The sequence below is a fragment of the Dipodomys merriami genome, unplaced genomic scaffold (assembly GCF_024711535.1).
Source record: "Dipodomys merriami isolate MVZ:Mamm:240054 unplaced genomic scaffold, mDipMer1.0.p SCAF_435, whole genome shotgun sequence".
NCBI lineage: Eukaryota > Metazoa > Chordata > Mammalia > Rodentia > Heteromyidae > Dipodomys > Dipodomys merriami.
In genome coordinates, this window is record NW_027205993.1 from 110,467 (window position 1) to 129,184 (window position 18,718).

Consider the following 18,718-nt stretch of genomic DNA (forward strand, 5'->3'; position numbering starts at 1 on the left):
AGCTGTTCAACACATGTGGCTATAGAGAGTAACTTAGTACTATTTTTCTTAATGATTTTTTTTCAGTCCACAGAAGTCACTTATTTTCTAGTAGTTAAAAAAAAAAGTGCTGGGTGGCTCACACCTGTAATCCTAGCTACTCAGGAGGATGAGATCTGAGGACCACGGTTCAAAGCCAACCTGGGCAGAAAAGTCTGACATTCTTATCTCCAATAAATCACCAGAAAACTGGAAGTGGCGCAGTGGCTCAAGTGGTAGGGCACTAGCCTTGAGCTGAAGAGCTGAGGGACAATACCCAGGCCCAGAGTTCAAGCCCCATGACCAGCAAAAACGAAAAAAAAAAAAAAAAAAAAAAAAGAACAAGAAGAAAAAGAAGCCAGCCATTGGTGGCTCATACCTATAATCTTAGCTACTCAGGAAGCTAAGATCTGAGGATTACAGTTCCAAGGCAGTCTGGAAAGAAAAGTCTATAAGATTCTTATCTCCACTAAACTAACAGAAAAAAGCCAGAATTAGAGCTGTGGTTCAAGTAGTAGAGCACTAAGCCTTGAGCAAAATAAGCTTGGGCCCAAGCACTGAGTTCAAGCCTTAGGACTGGCACCCAAATAAATAAATAAATAAATAAAGACAGATTTTTTTTTTTCAGCTTCGAGGGCAAAAAAGCCATCTCAGTTTTCTGGGAAAATAACTGTTAAAGCAAAGGAAAAGACTTACTCTAAACTTGAAATACCGTATCAAGCAGAAGTCTTAGATGGGTGAGTTTCTTCTTCAAGTAAGCTTTATAAATTTTTTGCTAATTAGTGAATTCCATTTTCCTACTAAGTAACCTAGTAGGAAAAATCATACCCAAGTTCATCTAAACTTAAAGGATTCTTGATGAAAAGTACAACTGTAGCTGAAAGAAAAAATCCTGTATCTTGTTTATTTTTTACTTTCTTAGAAGAAAAAAGTAAGTGTGGTAGTATGACTTTTGTTGTAATTATTTATTCAAAAGTGAATCTGATACTTTTTTTGAAAATAATAAAGCACTTGAACCATTTCTTTCTATCCTTCTTTTGTAACATGTAAGTCTTTGTGGCTTGCTACTCAAGTATTTTGTGAGTTAAAAATATCAGTATTCCTTTATAAATTCATAAGCATGTCTAGAGTTATTCTTGTAAGTGGATAGTAACATGTAAATCATTTTCTGATTATACTTCAACCAGTGAATTTTATTGATATGCAAGTTGGTAGGTATATATTTTTACAAGGCTAGTTGCACTTTTATTGATAAACATGATAAGATTTTGGGTCATTGTTGATCCTGATTATTTGTTATATGTAGTTCATTGAAGAATAGTTCTTACTATTGCATTGCAGTATTTTGTAAGATATGTCTTGTTCTAAATTGTATAGTCACGTTACAATATTCTATAGTTCTAATATGATTATAATCCTTAAGGCTAAGTATAAATTATTCCAACAAAAGAACAGGTTTTACATTAACATGTGGAAATAAAAATTATTTATTTTGTTTTTGTTTTCTCTAAATAGTTATTTGGGATTTGATCATGCTGCAACATTATTTCACATCCGAGACAGTCCTGCTGATCCTGTGGAGAGGCCAATTTACCTTACTAACACTTTCAGCTTTGCGATCCTCATTCATGATGTGTTGCTACCAGAAGAGGCCAAAACAATGTTTAAAGTATGTCTAGGAATCCTCGTGTTTTTTATTTCACTGTTCTAACAACTAAATGATACTGACCCTTTTTTTTCTCCCCCCTCATTACCTAGGTTCACAACTTCAGCAAACCAGTCTTAATTCTTCCTAATGAATCAGGATACATTTTTACCCTGTTTTTTATGCCATCCACATCATCCATGCACATAGATAACAACATTTTACTTATTACCAATGCTTCTAAATTTCACTTACCAGTACGGGTGTACACAGGCTTTTTAGATGTAAGTATGCTTTTTCAAAAATTTTATTATAAAAATGCTGTACAGAGGGGTTATAGTTACATAAGTATGGTAATGAGTACATTTCTTGTCCAACATTGTTACCCACTCCTTTAATTTTCTCCCACTATCCCTTTCCTCCTCCATTACTGTCCCCCACCTCAAGTTGTAAAGTTCATATCCAACATAGTGTCTTGTGAGTATCATTTTTGCATTGGGTCATCCTTTGTCCTCAATTCACCATTTTGTTCTCCTTTCCTTTCCGAAATCAGATAAATGTACAAGACATAGGGTACCAGAATCAAAGACAGTGATTGCCAGGATAAACCAAAGGAAAAAGAAAAATGAAATAAAACAAAAAGAAAGAACTTGATACAGTACATTGATAACAACAAGGACAACAACCAAAAAAAAAAAAAAAAAAGACATGTTGTTTCCATGTCTTGGAGTTCATTTTAATTACCATCATTTTATATGGTCATATGTACATAGCTATTGAGCTATTGTGATCATCTGCTAGGACTATCCTAGACATACACTTAATTATTACAAATGAGGGAGACCATGGAGCCTATGTTTCTTTGAGTCTGGCTTATTTCACTTAATATGACCTGTTCCAAGTCTTTCCATTTCCCTATGAATGGAGTGATGTCATTCTTTCTGATGGAAGCATAGAATTCCATTGTGTATATGTATACCATTTTTTCTTGACCCATTCATCTATTGAGGGGCATCTGGGTTGGTTCCATATCTTAGCTATGGTAAATAATGTTGCAATGAACAGAGTTGGGTTAGTAGCGTTAGGGTGGCCTTGCTTGTGATCATTTGGATAAATGCCCAGGAGTGGGATTGCTGGATCATAGGAGATGTTTAGTCATTTGAGGAACCTCCATACTGCTTTCCAGAGTGGTTGAAACAGCTTACATTCCCACCACAGCCCTGCTAGCATCTTTTATTGTTTTCTTGATAATGACCCTTCTAACTGGGGTGAGGTGGAATCTCAGTTTGGTTTTGATTTGTATTTCTTTAATGGCCAGAAATGTTGAACATTTCTTGATGTGTCTATTGGCCATTCTTTTTCTCCAGAGAAGTCTCTTTTTAATTCTTTAGCCCACTTACTAATGGGGTGGGGTGGAGGTTTCTTTCAGGATTTGTTGTTGGGAGTTTAACTTTTTGAGATCTAGGTATGCAACAGACAAAGGCTTGTCTTGTACAGCTAGTGAAGATCTTCTCCCAATCTGTGGGCTTTCTATTTATCTTGCTAGCTGTGTCCTTTGCCATGCAGAATCTCTGTAACTTAATGCAATCCCATTTATCTAGCCTTTGATTTGTTGTGTTTCTTTAGAAAGTTTTGACCTGTGCCGAGGAGCCCTAGCATATCCCCTATCCTTCTTGTAATATTTTCAGGGTCTCTGCTCTTACCTTGAGGTTTTGATTCTGGTGTAGGGTGATATATATGGATCTAACATTAGTTTTTATATGTATATAGCCAATTCTGTCAGCACCATTTGTTGAGGAGGCTCTTTCTTCCATCTGATAATTTTGGCTCCCTTATCAAAGATTAGGTCTGTGGAATAATGTCTGGGTCTTCAATTCTATTCTATTGGTCCTCAGACCTGTTCCTGTGCCAGTATCAAGCTGTTTTTATAACTACAGCTTTATAATAGAGTTTAAAGTTTGGTGTTGATATTCCTCTAACACTGTTCTTCCTGCTAAGGATTTTTTTTTTTTTTTTTTTTTTTTTGCTATTCAAGGTCTTCTATTGTTCCATAAGAATTTTTGGATTGCTTCTTCTATTTCATTAAAGAATATTTTTGGGATATTGATAGGTATCACATTGAATTTGTGGTACTATCTACCTTTAAAATGTGAACTCCTAACCATCTTTTCTGTTCTCAGATATTGTTAGGTAATTGTATAGCATTCTCTTAAGCTCTCACAAAGTAAGCTAAATTCCTTCCTTGTCAGTTTTTCAAGATACAGTAACTACCTCCTTATTATCAGAGGACATATATAAGTCCCCCCAATGAGTATCCATGTTGTCTGAGAGTGTTTGGCTCCAGAATCCACTGTAGTTGTCACAATTTGTGGATGCATAAGTCTTGTTTATTAAATAATACAATATTTGTATGTAGTCAGTGAATTCTATGGATGTGAAACCCACAGATAAGGAGAGCCAACTATACATAATTTTTTTTCTGTGGTTAGCAATGATTGTTTAATATATAAATTAAGCACAATAAGATATAGATTAACAGGCTTAGAATATTGCTTAGTGGTAGAGTGCTTGCCTAGTATGCATGAAGCCTTGGGTTCAGTTCCTCAGTACAACATAAACAGAAAAGGCAGAAGTGGCACTGTGGCTCAAGTGGTTAGAGTGGTAGCCTTGAGCAAAAGAAAAGCTCAGAGACAGTGCCCAGGCCTTGAATTCAAGCTCCAGGACTGGCACCCAAAAAAAAAAGAAATTAAGAATAAATAATAAACTAGGATTTATAACAATATATTGTAATTAAATTATTATTGCTTTTTCACTTAAATACTTTTTTTTGCTGGTCCTGGAGCTTGAAATTCAGGGCCTGTCCCTGAGCTTCTCTGTGCTCAAAGCTAGTGCTCTACCACTTGAGCTTCAGCACTTTTGGCTTTTTCTGAGTAGTTTAAGAGTCTCATGGACTTTCCTGCCCAAGCTGGCTTCAAAGCATGAGCCTCAGATTACAGAACTCAGATCTCAGCCTCCTCAATAGCCAGGATTACAGGCATGAGCCACTGGCATTCAGCTTAAGGAAATACTTTATGGTTTCTCTTTTTCATATTTGAATTGCTAGAAACACTGCAAAATAAGAGTTTCTTAAACACAGGTACAGTAACACAACAACAGGCAAATAGCTCGAATAGCTAGTAACTGACAAATGAATAGTATGTATAGCACAGAAATGTTGGAGAAAGGAATAATTCACATCCCAAACCAGGATAACACAAGATTTTGTTGCACTATGCAGAATGGCATGCACTTGGAAACCTGATGAATTGTTTACTTGTGGAATTTTCCTTCTTAGTATATTTCAGCTGTCATTGATTCATCTCTCCTTATAATACAGTTACTTCCTCTAGTTACAAACTCCATTTAAGTGTTTCTCACATTCTGCTTTCTCTTGGTTTTGCTTTTGAATTGTTGCAATGATGGGAAATCTAAAAAAAAAAAAAAACTAAATGGAATAAATAATAGAAAAAAGATGCATAAGGAAGGTTAAAGAGGCAATTTTGTAGGGAAGAAATGACCAAAGTCAGGAAGTACCAAACAACAACCAATGAAAAATGGAAGTAAGGATTAAGCAAGTATATACATTAGGAAAGAGTTATGCAAATACAATACAGAAGGAAGAATAAATGTCCTCCTAGTATGGAAAAATGAACCAGGGGAAAAAAAATCTGGATGTTATGAGGGCAAACAATGAAACAACTTCAGATAAGGCATAAAGCTATTGGGAAAGTTTAAAGGTATGATAGGACATATGTAATGCTCCAGCAAGTCAACATCAATTAGTATCATTGTTAGAGTAAATTAGACTTTGCCAGAAAACCATGCAGACATCCAGGTACAAAAAAACAAAGAAAAGTTATATTGCCAGCAAAGGGACCGGAAAGACCCCTTCTCACAAGAGAGGAGTGAGAAAGTGCAGGCTATTGTCTGAGGTGACCTATATAACCTACTGGAGCTACGAGGGGCTAGGAGGCGGAGACCCGAGTGTGAACACGTGGACCAGGGGCTTCATCATGGCAGACTAGGATTTATGGCTGCTGCACCAGTAGTAAGGGGCCCTGTAGCTGCCCAGACCTGAAGGTCACTCTAAGGGGCTCTTGCTGCCTTATATGGTGGTAGCTGCCTCAGAGAAGTGCCATCTCAAGGTAGAGGGGGTTGGAGGCTGATTATTTACTGCCTTTACTAAATGAGCCTAGTGTTGCCTAGGAAGGGAGCATGCCAAGCTGTGGAAGGGGGGAAGTAGCATAGTAAGCTTTGGGAAGGGGGCTCATTGGCCTAACAATCATAGAATTGAAGGGAGTCTAATTATTATCCCAGTCCTTCATATTTTGTTTCATAATTCATATGTGAGTGTCCACTGAGACCACAGGTTTTTGTTTTTGTTTTTTTGCTTAATCACCAGGGGTTCCATGTAATCTTTCCCAGTATTTAGCCTCTTTCTTTTGTGTAACTTCAGAGGAGAAGTGGCTGCTTTGTTGAGAAGCAGTTTCCATTCCTAGTTGGTCAGAAGATTGTATTAGTACAAAGTTCTTAATTGTGTTTTATCTCTGTATGTATTTATACATTAAATGTAGAAATTGCGAGCTCCAGTGGCTCATGCCTATAAGATAGCTACTCATAAAGCTGAGATTTGAGGATCTTGGTTTGAAGCCAACACTGGCAGAAAAGTGAGACTTTCATCTCCAGTTAACCACAAAAAGACAGAAGTGAAGCTGTGGCTCAAGTGGTCAAACACTGGCCTTGAGCACAAAAGCTCAAGGACAGTGCCCAGGCCCAGAGTTCAAGCCCCAGGTCTGGCAAAAAAAAAAAAAGTAAAAACTCTAATCTTACTATAATCACTTCCTTTTGATAACATGCTATAACACAAAGATAGCTGTATATTTAATTCAGTTCCTTTATCTCATTCTAGTACTTTGTGTTACCTCCCAAAATAGAAGAACGTTTCATAGATTTTGGAGTACTGAGTGCTACAGAAGCAAGTAACATTTTATTTGCGATTATAAACAGCAATCCAATTGAGGTAAAAAAAATTGTTTTTATTCTAAATTACACTTAAGGGTTTTATACTTGTGTTGTGATAATCACTTCCATGTTTTCTCTTTTTATAGTTGGCTATAAAAAGTTGGCATATCATAGGAGATGGTTTATCAATAGAACTTATAGCTACAGAAAGAGGCAATAGAACTACAATAATTTCAAGCCTTCCAGAGTTGGAAAAATCTTCCTTATCCGACCAGTCATCAGTAAGTACGCTTTCTTACTGTTAACTGATAATAATATGGATGCCTAAAACTAAAAGTTAGTGACAATGAGATGTACAAAACACTATGTTGAAAATGAACTTTACAACTTCAGGAGTGGGGGAGTAGGTAGTTGTGGAGCTGGGAAGGAAGGGATGGTAGGGGAAAACAAAGGAGGCAGCAATGCTCAATAGGAAATGTACTCATTACCTTGCTCATGTAACTGTAACCCATCTGTACAGCATTTGTACAATAAAAAACATACAAAAAAAAAAGTTAGTGAGACCATCATCTTAACAAATAAGCAGGACACAATGGCACACATCTGTGATCCCATCTACTTAGGAGGTACAGGTAAAAGGATCAAAGACCACCCAGGCACAAACATCAGATCTTACCTGATAAATAACTAAGGGCATAGCTCACTACCTGCATAGTAAGCCCAAGTCCCTAAGTTCAAGACCCTAGTACCATCAAAGTAAAAAAAAAAAAAAGAATGGATGTCTAAACTGCAAATAAAAGACCATTACTGTGTTGCATACTTTAATATGTTATGTAATTCTTAATAACATTGGTTATGAGATATTGAAAGGACTTTACAGATAATCTACATCAGCCCTCTGAACTCCGATAGGGTTGGTCAACCTTATTGTAACAAGTTGCATGGGAAGCAAAATGTCATTATCTTTATGTAACACGGTATCATTACAGGAGAAATTCCCATAGGTACTAAATAACCCTTGTGTGTACCGAGAAAACAAAAGTTTCCTGAATATTTGGAAGAATGTTTTTCAATCAGTCAATTGTGTGAAAACGGTCTTGAAGGTTTTCTGTATTAACAAGAAGAAAGTATCAAACATGGAAGCAAAAATTGGTCCCTGTATACTTTTACTCTGATAAACATACATAATTTGATACTAAGAACACTAAAGAAGAAAAGCAGCTCACTCTCTTCCCTCATCACTATAGAAAAAAAGGAACTCATAGAGTGGAGACCTGCTGATAAAAGAATTATTAGGACTACCTCCTGTCAAATATATCTCATCTTTAGGTTAGAATAGAAGTTCTTGGAAGTAATGTTACAAAAAGGAAAGTGCATGTTCTTATGTTTATTTGTCCTTTGTTAAAAACTGTGCTTCCATGGAATGTCACAATTTGAGGTTTTTAATATGACAAACCTTAACATAAATAAAGCCAGTTAAACAACATTAGAGTTACCATGAGAATCTGAAGCAGAAATAACTGTGTATGTACTTGTCACTAATGTGACTTAGCTGGTGAGCTCTTCAGCCTTCACTTACTTTGGTCACACAGAAAAGGGAAAGTCAAATCAGGAGCTCTGCTGGCAAGAGGCCCACACCTCTCCTGACTTGGCAGGTGGCAATCTGACTGCTCCTTCTGAAGCCAGTATTCTGTGTGGAACATGGTGTAATTATCAAGGAATGGATATTACTTTAGATGTTTATACATGATGTAGTGTTTCAGTTTCATACTAGCATATATTAAGATTTAGAAAGTAGTTCTATCATTCTAGCCTTCCTTTTCACTTTTATAGGAAACTTAAACTTTCAGAGATAATGAATGTTACTTCTACTACATACAGGTAATACTAGCATCAGGATATTTTGCAGTATTTAGAGTCAAACTTAATGCAAAAAAACTAGAAGGGATTCATGATGGAGCCATACAGATCACCACAGACTATGAGGTAAGGGCCTTACTGGGGGTCTGAACAATTCAGTCCTTTTTATATTTTTGTTCATTTCAACTGATACATAAGAACTGTAAATATTTCTAGAGCCCCTTATTTTTACAGGAAACAGATCTAAATATACTCATTTCATATCCTGAAAACTGAACTTCTGAGTCATTTTTGGAAGATTGATGTGATTTTTTTTCTGATAAAACTGAAACTTCTAAATAAAAATACTACCTTAGAAAAATGCCCTTAGTGCATTCAGAATTACTCTGTTAGAACCTCACCAGATGGTTACAACCTCTTACAGGACTTTAGAGTTACATGTCTACAATTCTTCCTGTCGTCATAATTGTCCTGTTTGACAATTTTAAAAAAGAGGGCAAAGTAGGAAAACCATTCTTTAACTTGAATTCTCAGAGTTGATAATTATAGGAGTCATTTTAAGTCAAAGCGCAAACAAATCATTGAGCTCCTTTTTATAATAGACTCTTTCTTGAGTTTACATCCTTAGGTTTGAATGGTTGTATTTCTCTTTTATGGATTTATTTCTACAATATAAACATTTTTAATTTAACATTTAAAAGCATTTTGGGAAGAGAGGTAAATTCAACAAGTTGCTGTCTTTATCCCCCTACATATTTAATATGCACAACCTCCTCATGAAAGAAATCTAACTGCAGAATAAACAGAACTTTTCATTTAATAGGTAATTCATTGGTAATGTGTCAATTAAGTCCAAAAGAGAGGAATTCATACTTTCTATTCATTCAGATGTAGAAGTAAGCCAGACAAGAATGACTGGCACCTGAAATCCTAGCAACCCAGAGGCTGAGATTTGGAGGATCAAAGTTTAAACTAGCCTGTGCAGAAAAGTCTGTGACCTAATCTATAAAAATAACAGGCAAACAGGCAAACTGGTCTGAAGACCCAGAAGTAGAGTACCAGTCAAGCAAATAAGCCAAGCAAACTTGAGGTCCTGAATTCAAATCCCTGTATCACCAGAAATAAAAAGAAATTATAAAATTACATTTCAAAGTTAAGACAGATTTTTGTTGCATGGATGAAGTAAGAATAAATATCCTCTAGTATCACTTCATTTCTAACTCATTTGTAATGGATTGTTAATTGAGATTTCAACTCCAGAATGTTCAACTTTTAAAAAAATTGAGTTGATATCTATTTCTGTGTACAAAAAAATAGAGAGCTATATATAGATAGAAACTGCTGAAGTTTTACATCATTTCAGGAGTATAATTTTCTTTTTGAAATTAACCTACAAAATAGCTATATTTTTAAAATCTATCTGCATTTTCCCATTATTTAGTCTTATTAAGTATGTTTTCAATGAATGACTGAATGGTACATGGAAATTTATTGTATTTCAATATATTTTATGGAAACATTGAACAGTTTATTAAATAGTACTCAGGGCAATTTTAATATTGGTTTTGAATTGGTCATTGCCAGTTCAGGTCCCAAAATGAGCTTTATTTTTCAATCCCTAGAATAATGTAGTAATTGTTAAGCTCATTATCAGACTTAAACACTGACAAATGGTGGTCTGTCTTTTCACTTTACAGATCCTAACTATTCCTGTGAAGGCTGTGATTGCAGTGGGCTCTCTAACCTGTTTCCCTAAGCATATGGTTCTTCCCTCTGCTTTTCCAGTAAGACACTTAATTTATAGACTTTCTTGTTAAGTTTGCCTTTGCCTCTGCATTTCTAGAATTCAACAGGAAATTCAGTTTTTCTTTCTTAATCATTTATTATAAAATAATGTATTGGACTAGCTCTTTTAGAAGACATTAAGAGGAATAAGAAAATCCCCCTTCCTGCTGGGTGCCTGTGGCTCATACCTGTAATCCTGACTACTCAAGAAGTTGAGATCTGAGGATTGCAGTTTGAAGCCAGCCCAGGCAGGAAAGCCTGAGAGACTCTTATCTATAATTAAATTACCAAAAGCCAAAAATGTAACTGTGGCTAAAATTATAGAGTACCAGCCTGGCGTGAAAATATAAGGGACAGTGCCAGATCCTGAGTTCAAGCTCTAGTACAAGCACAAAAAAAGAAACAAACAAACATACACACCCTTCTTCAAAAGTTTTACTGTCTAGAATGGGAAATGGACTCAGAGATGTAAAAACAATCTCTCTTATGTAACCTGTGAGAGACAACATAATAGATTAGAAGAATCAAAACATTGAAAAAGTACATACAGTAAAACCTAAATTCAAGGTAGCTCTTTAAAAATACACATTTTGAATTACAATATATCTCCATCAATTTTAGTTTGTTCTTAAGTAAACTTTCACCTTCCTGCCATTCTACTTTGCTCTGATTATATATTGAACTCTTGACTTCATTGTTTTTTTAAAAAAATAATGATCTCTTTATTTTCTGCATAATAACTATGTGATCTTAAGAAAATTTAACCATATGTGACTGAGTTTGTTTGTTTGTTTTCCTTCAGGGGAAAATAGTTCATCAAAGTTTAAATATTATGAATTCCTTCTCACAGAAGGTAAAGATACAGCAAATAAAATCTTTATCAGAAGATGTGCGATTTTACTACAAACGATTACGGGGTAATAGAGAAGACTTGGAACCAGGAAAAAAGTCAAAGGTTTGAAATGTATTTGAGAAATCATACCCATTAACAGCTTGTTATTGTGTCTTTCTGTGGATTAGGGATTCATAGTTCTCCTGTGTCTCTTTATAGATTGCAAATATTTATTTTGATCCTGGGCTACAGTGTGGGGATCATTGCTATATTGGTTTGCCATTTCTATCCAAAAGTGAGTATCTTGCTCTCCCTGATTCCTCATTGCCCACAAAATACTCTTTTTTCCCTTTTAATTATTTTTTTGATAGTGTCTCACATTTTTACAATCAACCTTGGACTGTGATCCTCTCACCTAATACTTCCCATGTAACTGGGATTATAGGCATATACAGTACCAACACACCCAAGCTCCCAAAATATTTATTTAATTAAAGGCTGTCATTGTTAAAGTCCTTGTATCTGGGTACTGTAGAAGTTATTTGAAGGAAAATTGCAAAGTAGATAATAGGTATACAACTATATCCACTATAAGTGTGTCATTACTTGTGTTTCCTTGTTTTAGCTGAACCCAAAGTACAGCCCGGGGTGGCTATGCAGGAAGATATGTGGGAGGCTGACTGGGATTCTCATCAAAGCTTATTCAAAGCATGGATGGCAATAAAGGAAAATTCAGGTCATAGGTAAGTGCTTTATTTAGTATAAATCTTCACAGATTTGAAATATCCCAGTTGATCTTGCATTCTAAATGTCACTGTACTTGTATATTAATTACTTTACAGCTGAGAAACTAGGCCTAATAAAGGAAATGGAAATCAGAATAACACTGAGATTTCACCTCACCCAGTTAGAATGGCCATTACCAAGAATACAAATAACAGATGCTGGCATGGATATAGGTTAAAAAGGAGCCCTAATACACTGTTGGCGTGACTGTAAACTTATTCAACCTTTCTGTAAAACAGTATGGAGGCATCTCAAAAAAGTAAATATAGAACTACCATATGATCCAGTAATGCCACTCTTGGGCAGTTATCCAAAAGAGTACAATCTAGGATATAGTAAACTACCAGCACAACCATATTTATTGCAACATTTTTCACCATAGCCAAGATAGGGAATCTGCCCAGCTGTCCCTCAATGGACAAATGAATCAAGAGAATGTGGTATATATACCCAGTGGAATTTTATTCATCCATTAGAAAGAATAATATTGCATCATTTGCAATGAAATGGGAGAACCTGGAAAAAATTATGTTAAGTGAGTCAGGCCTAGAGAGACAAAGGTTGAAAGTTTTCTCTCATATGTGGAAGTCAGAATTAGTTTATAAAAATATAAATAAAGAGCCAGGTGCCGGTGGCTCATGCCTTAATCCTGCCTACTCAGGAGGCTGAGATCTGAGGATCACAGTTCAAAGCCAGCCCAGACAAGAAAGTCTGTGAGACTCTTATCTCCAATAAACCACCAGAAACACAGAAGTTGTGCTCTGGCTTAAGTGGTAGAGCACTAGCAAGTAAATACTTTGGGTGGTATGCAAATGTATTAACTGAAATACAATAGATTTAGGGGAGCTCAAGCAATATAATCCTTTAGAAAGGTTAAATCGTAGTTCAACAAGATAAACACCAAAAAAACAGGTCTTTAATAGGTTTATAGGAAAGGGAAGGGGGAGTAGAAGAATGAAGAGAAGGTAGAGAATGTACAGTCAAAAATTCAGTGTATATCCTACAAAATTAAGAAAAATGAGGGAAGGGTGACTTGAAAGGAATGGGTAAGAATGTTGAAAGGAGTGATATTGATCAAGATGCATCATAGTCATAAGCTTTTGTTGAATGGCAAATCCTTTATACAGCTCCTTAAAAATAACACAAATATATATATATGATTTTTTAAAAAGAAAATAGGTCTAATCTTCAGAGAGTTATTAGCGACATATCTTAAATTATCAATATCATTGTATGTTATTTAGAAAGGTATACACTACCCATTTTTCTCTTTTCTCCACTCCTTACGGTACTTTTCTATAAAATCAAACAGGGCTTTTTGTTGCCAGTCCTGAGTTTTGAATTCTGGGCCTGAATACTGTCCCTGAACTTTTCTGCTCTACCACTTAAGCTACAGCTCCACTTCTGTCTTTTTATGGTTAATTGGAGATAGAGTTTCACTGACTTTCCTACCCAGGCTGGCTTTAAACTGCGATCCTCAGATCTTAGCCTGCGTATCCAGGATTACAGTGTCTTACCAAAGACATTACTTGAAGTTGTCTTTCTGTAGCTTAACTACAGAGTTCATCTTAGATATATCCCTTGCATGAGAAAAGCTTTTACTTGACACTGACCTCTGAAAGGCAAGCTTCATTTACTCCACAGCTGGAGACCCAAGTGTCTTGTCTCTTGTGGAAAGTCCTCCTCCTGTCTGAAAGTTCTGGCTGTGGCAAGCCATATAGGGCCCTTCAAATGGCTCTCCATTGTGTTTTTAGCATGTAGAAAATGTACTAATAGCAAAGCAGTACACCTGTATTCAATACTTACTTGGTACTATAGGAAGCTGTTCATATACTTCAGAAAAATATTTGTCTAGAAAAAGTGGCAATATTGCATAAAATATTACATAAAAGGTTCTCAGCTGCAAAATTTGAAATATATTTGTCAGAATTTATATATTCTAGCTTAAATCACTAAAAATTCTCAAACCATTGTAGTTGAACCCAAGAGTTTGTTTTACCTATCTACTATGAAACATTTTCTTTTTTTTTTTTTTTTTGGGTCCGGTCATGGGGCCTGAACTCTGGGCCTGGGCGCTGTCCCTCAGCTCTTCAGCTCAAGGCTAGCGCTCTACCACTTGAGCCACAGCGCCACTTCCGGCTTTTTTCTTTTTGCTTATGTGGTGCTGAGGAATCGAACCCAGGGCCTCGAGCATGCAAGGCAAGAACTCTACCACTGAGCCACCTTCCCAACCCTATGAAACATTTTCTTAAGGCAAAAGAAAGCTAAGCCCCAAAAACTAAGCTTTTTAAATGATTAAAATAAATATACAGATACTTCTAGCCTTGAAAAGAGATCACTGATTAAAACACTGCTTTGTGTCCTGTGTTTCCACAGTACACACTAAAAAGTAGAGGCAGTCTCCCAAGTTTTAATATATAGTTAACAATGAGGGGCTGGGAAGGTGGCTCAGTGGTAGAGCACTTGCCTTGCATGCATGAGGCCCTGGGTTCGATTCCTTAGCACCACATAAGCAAAAAGAAAAAGCCAGAAGTGGCGCTGGGGCTCAAGTGGTAGAGCGCTAGCCTTGAGCTGAAGAGCTGAGGGACAGTGCCCAGGCCCAGAGTTCAAGCCCCACGACCGGACCCCTCCCCCCCAAAAAAAAGAAGGAGTAACTCACAGTGCTGCCCTAGGCTCAGCAACCAGGGAGCCTCTTTACCTACCACCAAACACCTACCCAACATCCCACTGCCAAACCTAGGTTCTGGCTCCCTATGCCACTATCGTAGTGAATGTAATGTTTTCCTTGCCTTTGTATTATCTTGTCAATGTGCATGTTACAGGGAAGTTTTTCTGCTAGTCTTAACAAAGCCTCTACTCTTGCCATTCATTAAACTGATTTATTACTTTAAGTGGACTTTGGTATTTGATCCTTAGCCTCATTTATAAATGTGTTCTGAGTCTTAAACAACTAGCTTATCAACACTTGGAAGTATGGAAATAAATGAAATCCACAATATTAATGAAACTTTCATTTGTCTCAAACCTTCTTGTTTTACTTTTTTTAGCTGATATCTTTGTTGCACATGAGGATTTTGTTTAGGTTTTATATCAAAGAAGGAAATCCCTATGCCAGGCAGGGCATTGCCTTTTAATAGTTCTACTGAAAATACTCTTGGCACCCTGCTGTGGGTAGCTAGATCTTTACCCTAGTCATGTAAGATCCTTTAGTTCCGTACAGTATCGTGTTATCTGCATATTATCTTGCCTTTTCTTTTTTTTCTCTTTTTTATTGTCAAGGTAATGTACAGAGGGGTTTCAGTTACATAAGTAAGGTAATGAGTACATTTCTTATCAACCTTGTTACCCTTTCCCTCAATTTTCTCCTACTTTCCTTACCCCTACCTCCCCAAGTTGTTTATCTTGCCTTTTCTAAATATTACATCTAATACAATCCAGACTTTCTTATGGAATTTATACTTTAAATTTTTTTCAAGACTTATAAGATTGCACTAATGCTATTAAAACTATTCAAATTTGTCCTCCTTTACAAAAACAACTCAGGTCTGCTTGGGAGGCAGAGATGTGGGATTACATGTAGTCCAAGGCCAGCCTAGGCAAAAAGAAGTTCAAGTGATTCTGTCTCAACCAATGTCCAAGTCCAGTAGTGCCTACCCATAATCCCTATTGACACAGAAAAGCACAAGTAAAAGGCATGAAGGCTCTAACTTGGAAATAACCAACACAAAAAGATGTTGAGCTAGTTCAGGTGGTAGGTCATCTACATAGCAAGCATGAGCTCTGAGTTCAAAAAAAAGTTAGCAATTCTTTTTGACAAAATAATGGCATCATCTAGTAAAATCATTAGTAAAATAACGAGTCTGAATAAACTGTTGCATTTTTTTTCAGGGCCAGAATAAACTTTCTTAAATATACAAGTTTGGTAAAATTTCTTGTGTTTGCAAAGCTCAAATATTTCATTTTGATACAGTTTCTTACAAATTGTTTTTCTAGGTTGAGTGCTATATTTGAAGTAAATACAGACCTTCAAAAAAATATAGTATCAAAAATCACTGCTGAGCTATCCTGGCCTTCCATTCTTGACTCATCCCGGTTCTTGAAGTTCCCACTCACTAATACAAACTGCTCTTCAGTAAGTATTCAAAGTAATGTTTGGTTTTAAAAATATAGGATTATCACAATCAAAAAAAAAAAAAAAAAGAACCTTGGGGAAGGGAGGGAGGGAGGGGATGGTAGGGGGAAAACAATGGAGGGGGTAACAATGTTCAAGAGGAAGTGTACTCATTACCTCACTCATGTAACTGTAACCCTCTGTATAGTATCTTTACAATAAAAAAAATTAAAAAAAATATATAGGATTATAAAGGAGTTACTTTTAACTCTAAAAATCTTTACTTTTTGTATTGCTGCATTGTTTAAGGAAGAAGAGATTACCTTAGAAAACCCTGCAGATGTTCCTGTCTATGTTCAGTTTATTCCTCTGGCTTTATATTCCAACCCTTCAGTCTTTGTAGATAAGTTAGTCTCAAGGTAAGCATTACTTTAGTTAATCAAAATTATTCTCCATAGTTTTGATTACACATTTAAAGCTTTATTGTAGGTAATATAGTAATCGATGTTTTTAATATAGATTCTGAATCTGTAAAGTTGCTTTAAAGGTACTGAGGAAAACAGCTGTTTCTGCATTAAAGCATTTAGAAAAGGTTCAATTTAAGGCAGTGTGGAACTCCCTCCTAACAAATTTTTTTTAAGTGTCTGAGAATGTTCCAGTATTTTCATTTATAAAAATAAGTAAAAAATGGGGCTGGGAAGGTGGCTCAGTGGTAGAGTGTTTGCCTTGCATGCATGAGGCCCTGTGTTCAATTCTTCAGCACCATATAAGCAGAAAAAGCTGGAAGTGATGCTGTGGCTTAAGTAGAACGCTAGTCTTGAGCTGAAGAGTGAAGGTACAGTTGCCAGGCCCAGAGTTCAGGCCCCATAACTGACACAAAAAAAAGGCAAACAAGATACTAATTATAGACTGTGGTCCTTAATATTTTAAAGATTATCAATGTTACATTGTTGATTCCCAAACCTTCCAAAAGCTAATTTATAAGTAAAGCATAAACTTGACCAATATTCCATAATCCCTTTAATTATAATGTTGTTAATGAAGACATGCGTACTTTTTTTTATTTCAGGTTTAACTTGAGTAAGGTGGCAAAGATAGATTTGAGAACACTAGAATTCCAAGTCTACAGAAACACTGTAAGTATTAAAGTTTCATAGTATTTTGTAATATGACTGCAGAAAATGTGAAGGAAACCTATGGACTGCCCTTATAAATTTGGTTGAAGGGCAAGTTACTGAACTAGGTGAAACAATCCAGTAATTGAAAGGCAAATAGAGAAAAGTGGGTGGGATTTAAATCAAGGCAGGGCATACTAAGATGGTTGCTCTTGGTTGGTGTGAAACACTAAATCCTTGGAGGTTTGTCTTAACTACCTGACATCATAAGTGAAGTTTAAACCTCAAAATATTGAATTTAGTTCTTTAATTTCTTTCTTTATGCTTTTAGTAGAATTGTAAGCTCCATCAATATGAGGTCTGTACTGGCTGTTTTCATAGTTGGTGTGGCCTTATACTTGGTTTTTACTCAGTAGATAATCTTGCACTAAATTAACGCATAGGCTGAATTGTTCTAAGAACTAAACTGTTTCCTATCATTCAGGCTGAGCAACTTCTAATCACTGTTGTGTAAGGCCTTGATGAGAAGAGTGTGGATAAGTCAGGAAGTTACAGCTAGGAACTAAAGCCCCTGAAGACTAGCAAGGGTTTTTTGGCCTCCCTGCCTTTTCTGCTCAGAGCCCAATTCAAATCTGTTTTTCTCAGATTCCAGAACAGTGATCCTTACCATTGCACCACAGGATCATTGCTGCTGAGGTGTTGCTTATTAGGTCTTGAGATATTGTGGTGTTTTCTATAGTTTCATGTTGTAATGGATGGAACACTAGGCTGAAGTTGAGAGTTCTGAATTCTAGTCTCAGGCCTTTTCTCTTGTGCCTGCTTTTCCCATCCATAAAATGCAAAGGTAACAAACTATTATTGGAGGTTATTAAGAAGGCTCGCTGGGCACCAGTGGCTCATGCCTATAATCCTAGCTACTCAGGAGGCTGAGATCTGAGGATCACAGTTCAAGCCAGCCTGGACAGGAAAGTCCATGAGACTCTTATCTCCAGTTAACCACCAGAAAACCAGAAGTGGGGTTGTGGCTCAAGTAGTAGAGTACTAGCCTTAAGCTGAAGAACACAGGGACAGCGACCAAGCTTAGAGTTCAAGCCTGACAACCAACCAAAAGAAAAGGCTCAACCATAATTTCATTTCCTCTATTTTTATAAGCTAGTGCTTGCTTTTTTTTTCTCATATGAGTAGTGTTTGTAAAGTACAATGCACTGAACTAGGCAGTAGATAGGAAAAAGAATGACTTTTAGTCCCTGCAGACTAGCTAGGAATGTATTCTAAATAAGAAATTCTAGGGGAGGTCCTAAGATGAGAATAGTGTAAAGTCTATGCCAGTTTTCAACTGTGTTATAGAACTGTGGTTCTCAAAATATTTGTTTTTAAGGACTCCCTTACAGTCTTGAAATTATTAAGGAGCCAAGAGAGGATTTTTTTTCTATATCGATTACATCTATTATTGATATTTTATCATACTGGAAATGAAAACTAAGATGTTTAAAATGCTGATTTCATTCATTTAAATTAATAAATCTTTTATCTTTAACATAGATACATAAAATGAAAACTAGCTA

General features: G+C 36.1%; 1 protein-coding gene across 1 annotated transcript in view; it reads left to right on the plus strand.

Annotated features, from left to right (window-relative positions):
• LOC138807830 (transmembrane protein 131) overlaps window positions 1-18,718 on the plus strand; it is a gene marked incomplete at its 5' end in the record, with an annotated part of 140,668 nt that overhangs the window by 79,077 nt on the left and 42,873 nt on the right. The window contains 13 exons of the mRNA XM_069993630.1: window positions 647-755; window positions 1,534-1,687; window positions 1,777-1,947; window positions 6,612-6,722; window positions 6,811-6,945; window positions 8,546-8,650; window positions 10,222-10,308; window positions 11,112-11,264; window positions 11,361-11,436; window positions 11,767-11,884; window positions 15,921-16,059; window positions 16,348-16,457; window positions 17,108-17,174. Of these exons, the coding sequence (XP_069849731.1) occupies window positions 647-755; window positions 1,534-1,687; window positions 1,777-1,947; window positions 6,612-6,722; window positions 6,811-6,945; window positions 8,546-8,650; window positions 10,222-10,308; window positions 11,112-11,264; window positions 11,361-11,436; window positions 11,767-11,884; window positions 15,921-16,059; window positions 16,348-16,457; window positions 17,108-17,174 (1,535 nt within the window). The remainder of the gene's footprint in view (window positions 1-646; window positions 756-1,533; window positions 1,688-1,776; window positions 1,948-6,611; window positions 6,723-6,810; window positions 6,946-8,545; window positions 8,651-10,221; window positions 10,309-11,111; window positions 11,265-11,360; window positions 11,437-11,766; window positions 11,885-15,920; window positions 16,060-16,347; window positions 16,458-17,107; window positions 17,175-18,718) is intronic.